This window comes from Copadichromis virginalis, linkage group LG17 (genome assembly GCF_057382275.1).
Source record: "Copadichromis virginalis isolate Kocher_CV1m ecotype Utaka linkage group LG17, C_Virginalis_male_GT1.1, whole genome shotgun sequence".
NCBI classification, from domain to species: domain Eukaryota; kingdom Metazoa; phylum Chordata; class Actinopteri; order Cichliformes; family Cichlidae; genus Copadichromis; species Copadichromis virginalis.
Window position 1 is genome coordinate 2,726,651 of NC_140634.1, and position 9,803 is coordinate 2,736,453.

At 40.8% G+C, this 9,803-nt stretch overlaps 1 protein-coding gene across 1 annotated transcript; it reads right to left on the reverse strand.

The window, feature by feature from the left end:
* Positions 1–29: 29 nt before the first annotated feature.
* On the reverse strand, positions 30–9,670 carry LOC146688754 (uncharacterized). Its single transcript, XM_085437494.1, has 19 exons — positions 9,664–9,670; positions 9,214–9,306; positions 9,077–9,137; positions 8,355–8,515; positions 8,201–8,265; positions 8,000–8,093; positions 7,031–7,294; positions 6,510–6,800; positions 6,125–6,376; positions 5,469–5,783; positions 5,269–5,390; positions 4,489–4,702; positions 4,246–4,398; positions 3,919–4,109; positions 3,180–3,331; positions 1,860–2,117; positions 1,383–1,536; positions 516–645; positions 30–230 (listed from the first exon to the last, which is right to left on the reverse strand). Exons 1-19 carry the CDS (start codon positions 9,668–9,670, stop codon positions 106–108), a joined length of 3,102 nt encoding a protein of 1,033 aa, XP_085293620.1. The 3' UTR covers positions 30–105.
* Positions 9,671–9,803: the final 133 nt, after the last annotated feature.

A 9,803-nucleotide genomic window follows, 5' to 3' on the forward strand; every position in this document is an offset into this window, starting at 1 on the left:
CACTCGCGTGCAAACTCATTAGCGAGAACAAGTACAAACTACTTGAGAAACAGTCCGAGAGTTTACAGCAGGAAACAACAAGTTACACATACTGTTTCAGACACTTTATTGGGACCGTAGCTGTTCATAGTAAGTCATGATTGCTTTGGTAGCACTCACTAAGAGCACCGTTACTCCCAGAAAGCCTATTGATCCAGCCACAATGGCTATTACAGTCATGTACTCTGCCCCTGGAAAGAGATGGATATAGGTTCATTTCATCACCCCTGTATTCACAATACACACAGCTACACACATGCACAGCAAGTCAAGACATATTAGAAGATCAGTGACAGTGTATATCAGGACTGCCTTTTTTATATGAACCAAGTAGAATTGAAGTTAAAACAAAAAACTAACAGAAATGCATTGATGCATTGTAATCTAAGAACGGTTATGGAAGCAGATGCAGATTCTTTTAAGAGTTCAGTCTTAAATTTGAATGAATGAACTGAATGATCCCTTGACAAGCTTACAGTAAGACGGTGTAGCTGACTTCACTCTTGTGTTGACAATCAAAGGTCCAGCAGACACGACAGCAGCGTGTTTCCCCTCACTCTCCATTTGACTCACGGACCTCTTTGTGTGCTGCTTGCCAGTGCATTTCTGCAACAGAATGAGAGTCAACTTTAGACTCATGCAGAAACACAAAACAAACAAATAAACTTCTGAAATCTGGATAGAATAAGGTAAATAAATTTAACACCAATCTGACTGAACCACAGCAGCATGTTAAATGAGCAATAATGGTCACCTAAGGGAATTTCATGTACCTGTAGGTTTTTGTAACCTAAAAGCTTTGAGCTCTTGTCTTCAGAGTGTACTGGCACTTTAAAGATTCCAACAGCTGATATCAAATCCAAGTGCAAAGCTGACCACCTCAAAATGGGATTTGGCTGAATCTCACTGTGGCCTTATTTGTCAAAATATCCAAACTAAATGTTCCACAATAAATGTTTTGGAAACTTACAAAAAAAGATATTTTTTCCTCTATTCATAGAAACCAAACTAAAATAAGAGTCCTACTCCAAATAAAAACTGAAGTGGCAAAGTGCATGAAAAACAACCTGTCAAAACTTACAGCCATGACTATATGAATGTCGTTTCAGTATAATGACAGCCAAGCAGGAAACAAAATGCACTGCGACTGACATGCAGTGACACACACGTGCAGTAGTTGTTGCATGCCAAGACACAATCAGAGTGGGGGCAGAAACAAGACAATGTTCCCACCTGTCCGTCCCTTTTGTCTGAGTAACCTGTAGCCAGACACTTACATCAAATGGATGAACTACATTATTTTACCAAGTGCATCTCAAGCTTGAAACAATTGGCCATTTTACCAGTCGACAGTCTTCATCATGTCCACATATGCTGGCCAGGCAGTGGAAGTAAAGAGGTAACTTCTTAGGCATGTTGAACATCTGAATGGAAAACCTGCTTCTATGTGCCAGACCGTTCACAGACAGCCAGTGGAAAGTGGGGTCAACAGGACAACTGAAAGGCATACGCAACAAGGAAGAAACATAAGCGTGTGGTTAGATTTAGCAATCCCAACCTTTCAAAATGTATCTTCTGAAAGTCATCAAGTCTGTGGGCACAGAGGAACCAGACTTAACAGAGCAACTGAGAAAGCTTGAGACATACACACGCACACAGTATGATATCTATAACCATAAAGTTTTAAAAAGGTTTATTCTAATAATATAAAAAAAGAGGAATAGGTATTTGGTATGTTCAAAGTCTAGCCCATTCATTGCCAGCTGCATGCTCAGCAATGGATCCTAGTTGTCAAACATAAAACGAGATTTCATGAATACCCATCTTGCAAAAGGACGCCCTGGGTAGGGTCGTGAGGGTCGATGCTCTCAGTCGTCCAGCACGACTTCACCTGCAGGAGCAGGTCTACAGCAAAAGAGCCGTTTGTCTCCAGAGCCACCTGGAAGAACAGTGTGTCCTCGAGTTCCAGGGTTATGGCATCCCTGTAACTGTTTGTGTAAGACTCATCCCTGTACAAGGTCATTTTCAGGCCCAGGTGCACTGACGAGTTAAACTCCACCAAGGTCATGGAAGTGAGCCTACAAGCAGAGAGTCAGAGAGCTGAATCAGGATCAGAGAGACTTTATTTATCCCCAAGGGGCAATTAAGAAGTCATTTTCTTTCATGTTGCCCTGATTTACAGTACATTATGATAAAAAGAAAGCACACCTGCCTCACTTCACTGAAGTTTGCATGGATTTGTTCATGCACAGCCCGTGAAAGCACTACCACAGCATTCCCAACAGCTTTAACCTCTTAATTTAAACGTATTCCAGTATTCCTCATCCTACATTAAAGATTACTACTACCCCCCTCACCTTCATTGCAATGAGTTTCTCATCTAAGGCCAACAAAACATATTTTGGATGCATCAGGGGAATAAATATTCAGACACATCATGATTTTAACTGGAATAACAGACATTTTTTGGTAAAACTTTTGGCTTCATATTTGTCTTTACAATAATTTGGTAAGGAATGTATGGTCAACTCGGGTCCTGTGGCTACATAACTAGACAAAAATCACCAACCTTCCAAAGGGTGTACATTATGGCAAAACATCCAACTTTGGTTTCATCTGTCTAAAGTCTTGCAGTTGGTTCTACGAGTTTTGTAAACATAATCCATGCTTCCATATTTACAAAAAGGCTGAACAAGTCATATCTGCTCAGCCTTTCCCCCCCTAACTGTATTGTTCTGAACTTTGAGGCCTGTAGAGTCTGAGATGCATCTCTTGGGCGTTTTGCAGTTTCTGAACACTGCAGTGTGACCTTGGGACAGATTCTACTCCTGAGAAGATATGCAAACATCTTGAATGCTTTCCATTTGTGATACTGAAGACTTCAAATTGCTCCCACTGATCAAAGATCAGAAGATTATATTGATCTTTGAGAAACAAACTTTGCTGCTGTTGTCTTACATTTTTAATCCCTATGGAAACATTAACAGTGTTTTCACACATTGCTTCTGCATTTTGGCTTAATTTTTGTATATAATGTAGTCTAATATGTTTTGTAGTTTCTGTGAGGTTGCATTTACTTAAACCCCAAACTGGTAATTGTATGAATATTCCTACAAACACTGGGATTTGATGAATCTCACCATTCCATATCCACGCTGACTTGAGCATTGCGGACATAATGTCGTGGGTAAACGCACTTCCACACCACTTTTAGGTCCCGCCTGCTGATCATCTGCCCTTTGGTCAAAGTGACACTCAGAGTATTCTGGAAGTTGATGTGAGTTTTGTTAACCTAGACAAAACCGACAAACAGAAATAAAACTCAAACCACAGGTATGAGGGGAAGGAGTAAAAAAGAAAAAGAAAGAAAGAAAACTGTAAAATTAAATCCATTATTGTAAAACTCAGCTAATTTGACTGCACACAGCTAAACAGATGCATTCAAGTTGGGAAAACAAACCCTAATTTGAGTATACATCATATCACTTGGAGAGCAACAATTTTCAGACTATTGTTAAATAAGATTATAGGACTCAGGATGCTTTATGCAGACTATGATTCATTAATTATCCAGCAAATATCCAGTCATGAGGTAGGCAGTGGCACCCACCACATGCGTTTGCCTTACAAAACAAAGATCACTAGGACTGCACAAAAATACAAAATCTTTCCATCCCTCACCTGTGGCATGACATGCATATCACATAATGCTGTGCAATCAATCCTGTCGAGGGCAAATATTCAGAGGTCACCGGTGTATGCTAGGCTGACAACTTAGGATACTGAGTGAAAACTAACAGAGTGTCTTTTTTAATATTGGTAAGAAATCTGTCTGGCAAACAAACCTTTCAGAGCTTCTTGCTGAGCTTAGTTACTCACCTGCTTCTCGGTTCCACATTCAGAGACTTTTCGTGAGGTACGGAAGTAGTACAGTGTCTCACTCTCATTCACAATGCAGCGACCATCATTCAGCTTCACTGCAACTGCTCCTCCCATGCGAGAATGCAGGTAGGGCTTTGCTATTGCACCAGCCATCAATTTATCCAGACACCGGCTGAAGAGACCTTTTTCTGTTTGAAATCGAGGGTCAAAAAAACAAAACAAAAAAATCAGCAGCTGTACTACTACACAAGCAGTTTTTTTTTAAAGGATGAGCTTTTAAAATAAAATACATAGGTTTAAGAGATTGATGAGAGGTCTCTGTACCTTGGCAGACTGGATGTGAAGCTGGAGCACGCTCAGTCACAGAGTTGACGTCATAGTAACCATGCTGGCATACACAAGAATATGAGCCCAGAGTGTTGATGCACAGAGAATTGTGAGAACATAAAGGCTGTTTGGAAGCACACAGGTCTGGACCTAACAAGGCAAGCAAAGAAAATAAAATTCCACTAAAAACATGAAGGTTTTTACTGGCAAGGGCTGAGCCAGCTTTTTACCAACACTTACCATCCCAGTAAATGACTCCACCTTTAACAGTGATGTTGGTGGCATTTAGAGAGCTAGTGTAATACAGAAGATCTTTAATAGGTACGGGCACATTTTCTTTAGTTTGGGAGGCATCAAAAGCCGTGAAGAAAATCTCAGTTTTGTCTGGCTCATCTGCAGGTTCAAAAGAGTCCAACTTTATCCGAACTGGCTTATCTTTCAATAGCTCCTGCAGCTGGAGGACAATACAAAGTTTCAACTTGGCAAGTCATCATAAATTTAAAAAACAAAAAGAAACAACAACCTTAAATTCAGTAACCCTCATAAGAAACTAAAAACCTTGATTATAAGTTTTAAAGTTTAAATGGAATAGCAAGCATAGAGAGTGAGGTTACTCATGTATGGCACCTTGCAGTCTGCCAGCTTTTAAATATGAACGTCTCAAACCTGAAAGCTAAAAATTTATATTAAAACATAAAAGCAAAAATTTCTGGCACAACTTCACCTACTTCCAAATATGAGACCGATGAGAGTCTAGTGAGCTAAACAAGGTGTTGCTGACCTTTTTTCACTACTCTGGAAACAGAGCTACTATTAGCAGGTAAATTAGCACACTCAGATCTGTCATCTTAAGGTTTTTCCCTCTCACTATGCACCCTAGCTAACATTAGATGTAGAAGAGTGGGAGATATTTTAAGCCGGGTTTTCATTTTTTATACAGAATTGTATAAAATTAAGATGAGCCAATTACAGAGTTTTTAGTCCATAGCTGCTGATATTAATTTTTGATGTTTTGCTCACCTTGTTGTTGAAGATCTCCTCTATTTTATCTTTAGCTTCTGATGTGCCGTTGTCTAGATCCTCAGGCAGTTTCCAGGGTACAACCACTGTGAGACCTGTGTTGTCATAATCTAACTCTAGTTCTAAAGACACCAGGAAATGGGAACAGTGGGTAAAGGTTTACATCAAAGACTATTGAAATAAAGGTATGTCAAACCAACCCATGTCGTGAGCAGGTCCACCAGCCTTCACATGGAGCTCTTTAGATGAATTGGCTGCCATGAAAAACAAATGCGAATGTTCAGACTCCAGCTGGTTGTCACATTCTTCCCACACATTGAGAACATAAGTTTTCCCTTCTTCCAGCCCGAGGAGGCGTAGCTTTGTGACTGACACACGGCTGCTGTCGATGGTGGTGCCGTTCTTCAGGGACAGCTCATATACGAAGCCCACAGCTTGCTGCTGTGGGCTACTAGGGGTCCACACAGCAGCAGAGTCATTAGAGTGGTACGTCAGCTCAGACACACCGTAAGGTCCTGGATTCACATGCAGAATCAATACAGAGGACACAAAGACAAGTAAATAACATCATACATATGAAGCCCAACATGTTACAAATAGCAGCAGTAAGATAAGTTGACAGTGAAAATAGAGAGAAGCTAATAGAGCAAACATGTCTTTAGCTGACTTACTGAACCATCCTGAGACAGCCCTTTTAAATTCAGTAATGTATGGCAACTACCAGTTTACAATATAATTATACTTATAATTCAATATTTCATTAATCCCATTAACACTAGAAGTAGTTACATTATTAAATGCCAAACACCACCAGTTACACAACTTGGCTGGCCAACGCACACAGGTCATGTTTTACCTGTTTGTGCTGTGACCGTCTTAGGACTCATGAGCACACCATCTCCACAAAGTGCCTCCACCCTGGCCTGGTACTGTTGGCATGGCAGCAGCCCCCTCACAGTGTAGCTGTTCATGAGAGTAGTACCCTGCAGCACACCTTCATGAAACACTCTGAACATGGAGATGGAAGAGGTGTTCCTCACCTCCCAGCTCAGGGTGTAGTTGGTGGGGCCAAACAATGTTTGACGCAAGTCCTCAATGTTGGAATGGACTGAGGGAGAAGCAGAAGGGGCTTTCACTGAAGGATAACTAATAGCTACTCTGCATGCAGTTTTAAATTTAAAAATGCTATTCTATAGGGAGATAAGTGAGTGCCAGTACGGTCAAAAATGTGAGTCACATACAAGAGTTTCCATCATTCAGGACCATCTTGCTGTAGCGGGACTCGATTCCTGCCTGGCAAACAGTCTGTAGGCCAAACTTCACTCTGCTGCAGGGCTGCAGGTCAGACAAGCTGACCTCAAAGTTATCTTTGTGCCAAAACGAGACCTCGTCTGTGATGTGGTTTGTACCGTTGAGGTGGAAGGCAGTGAGAAGGAAGACCGAGTACTTGCTGTTCACAGGGCAGTCCCAGGATAAAGATATGCTGCTGCTGTTCCATGATGTAACCTCAAAGTTCTCTGGAACATCTGGATCTGACGAGAAACAGAACAAGAGCTACAGCAGCAGTTTTAGCATGCGTTGAAAACAACTGATAGCAGTGTCACTTAAAACAAAACAAAAAACCCCCAAAAAGCATTGAGGTTAAAAAAAAAAAAAAAAAAAAACCATAGTTGGCGCCATCTAGAGGTTGTTATGTGAATTTAAGGCCTTTAACCTTTGCAAATGTACTTTAATTAACTAAACATCACTCATTAGTCCATACCAGTAATAGTAGAGAGGCATGCTAAGGAGAGAGTGTCTGCAATCTCCACACAGGCCATGTAGAGGGTACAGGGGTCCAGAGCAGAGAAGCGGTAGTGGTTGTGAGTGGTAACATCCAAAGTATGTGTGTTATAGGAGCCTAGTTCAACATGGTACAAAGTCACATTGTGACTATAGATGACATCTGGTTGATTCCTCTCCCAGGAAACCAGCAACATGGAGGGACTGCGGGACACCAGTTTGCAAGCGAGGCGCATTGTGTGACCTGAGGAGAAAAAAATAGTTTTAAAGATGCAGAAAACTGCAGCAGTAACGCACACGTTCATCTTAATCATCATAATAGTTTGAATGGTAAACATTTTTACAGCACAACTGGGTGGCTGCAGCTCAGGAGGTAGAGCAGGTCATCTACCATTTGGAAGGTTGGTGGTTTGATCACTGGCTGCTCCAGTCTGTATGCTAAGTATCCTTGGGTACTGAAGCCCAGGTTACCCTCCAATGCATTCGCTGGAGTGCAAATGTTAGATAGAACAGGTGAAAAACACATGTTGTATGAAGAGCTTTGAGTGCTCGAGTAGAGGTGAAAAGCATTTACTTCAATGATATCCACGCTAGGGTAGCCTAGCTACAGGTCACGTGGTCTCCAAACAACTTAAATATCAACTGGTTAGATACTGGTTGGATTAAGTTAGCAGCAAACATCAATGCAAGGCAGAAGAGACTAGAACCTTTCCTGAATATTCAACATCAGTAATGGTCACTTACCTTCTTGCTAATAGTTAAATGACAAAATTGGCATCTTTTACCAGTTTATTATAAATACAGGGTATAAACATTAGGAAACAACTAACCATGTATAAATAACACCCTGTGGTTTTATACAATTCTGTTGCTAAGGACTATTTCATAGCTGGTTCAGGTGACTTCCCAGTTTTGCTGTCTAAAGTGCAACTATAGGAACGACACTCACCCAAAGCAAGGAAGAAATTTTCCTCCTGTTGGAAGTATACTGTTCCATTTTCACATGCAAACACTTCAGTGGGACTCAACAACTTGAGGAAATCCTGAGGAACGATCAGATCCCAACAGCAATCAAACTATGCAGTGAGGTGGACTGTGCATGAAATCTAACATAACCACTCATCTGTGTAAAAGTTGTTGTCAAAAGTACCTTAGTGGCATTTGTTGGATGTTGTAGTGGCTGCTTTCGGCCTCTGACTTTAGTAAACTTTATACCTTGGGGTGAGGTAAACACATTTAAAGGAACATTAAACAAGAGGTTGGGGTGTCAAATTAAATTGGGATTAAGAAGGTATGTTGCTTACGTGGGCTTTGGGGAACTGTTAGAGTCCATGCCTGGACAGAGCCACCATATTGGAGGGTTAGCTGGTTTTCAACACCCGGCGACAGAGTCACAGAAGTCACTTTGCCCACCTTTCTGATGGATTTCAATGATGTGCCATTGAGCCATATGTCTCCATTTTTCCTTCAAGAATGGGAAACAGTACACCTCATTTTCTCCTGTATATTACATGATCATTCCATGTGACTGATTAATAGCTGCCTGTTTATCGTCACCCTTATTCAGAAATGGGCAGCATAACATGATCCGGTCACATTTGAAGTTTTAACAAGCCGTTCTCTTTATCATCTAATACAGTAAGTCATCTTGGCTAAGCTCATTAGACCTCTTTGATCAAAACTAAACATAGTATATTTACTCAGTTACTTCAGTTGAGTAGTTCTAATGTAATAGTGGGACGTTTTGTCATTGGTGTATGAATTCTTGAGGTTGTAGTGACCTTAAAAACATTTGTTACATTAAACTTTAATAAACAAACATTAAGAATTATTTGATCATAATGTATGCAGTTCTGTAAATACAGGTACTTTTAATTAAGGTACCTGACGCATATTTTTCATGTTAAAACCTCTGTACTACCAACTTATTTAAGAAACTAAATACTTATTTCATCCCTTTTACATTTGTCCTGAGGTCTCTGAACAGCACAGGGGGAGATTATGCAAATCTATGAATCACGTTTACCTGTCCAGATCATTCCCTTTGCTCATCCAACACAACGAGAAGGAAATATCGTTGCAGCGTCCTGGAAGAAAGTCGATGAGAATACCTCCAGATGTCACGTTTTATTTTCACCATTTTACCTCAGCAACCAAACTCACCGAGCGATATGACATGAGGCACCAGGATGAAGAAGACGAACGAGTACTGTAAGGAGTTCCTGAAAATATTAGAAGCATATGAATCCGCTGAATCTGAGTGAGATAAGTTTGTATGAACCGGTAGTGATAAGTTATTTCCTTACATGTTCGTTGGAAATCCAGCAAAGGAAAGTAGGTCGCGTTTATTAAAAGAAGGCCGGGGCTTGAATCAGCAGGCTGCTAATAAGTGACAGGTGTGCACTTTCAGCTCACCTGCTCAGATCCTCGGTGACGGATTACTGACGTAAAAAAGTCTTTTTTATTTGTTAGAAACAGAAAAAGCCCGCCTAGTATTGCACCAATAGCGATACGTTGTATTATTCTTTATCTGCTAATGCAGAGGGGAAGACCACGAAGGATTACACAACTTGATTGCAAATGTGCAAATGTTTTCATCTCCTGTTCAGCGACCTGCCATCGCGCACGCTGGTCGACACTCCGCTATGGTTAGAGATATGATATGTACACGTCTGTTTCCAGGATTTTTTATAAATGTCTCAACAGGTGAAGCCAAGTGGGTCATACTTACCGATTCATTAATGTGTAGTGCA

What these genes read in the sequence shown, in the direction of transcription:
- LOC146688754 (XM_085437494.1), bottom strand. An exon ending in GCCTCATGTCATATCGCTCG is followed by an intron (nt 9,138 to 9,213) that starts GTGAGTTTGGTT and finishes ACTTTCTTCCAG; the next exon opens with GACGCTGCAACGATATTTCC. An exon ending in ATGCCTCTCTACTATTACTG is followed by an intron (nt 6,801 to 7,030) that starts GTATGGACTAAT and finishes GTTTCTCGTCAG; the next exon opens with ATCCAGATGTTCCAGAGAAC.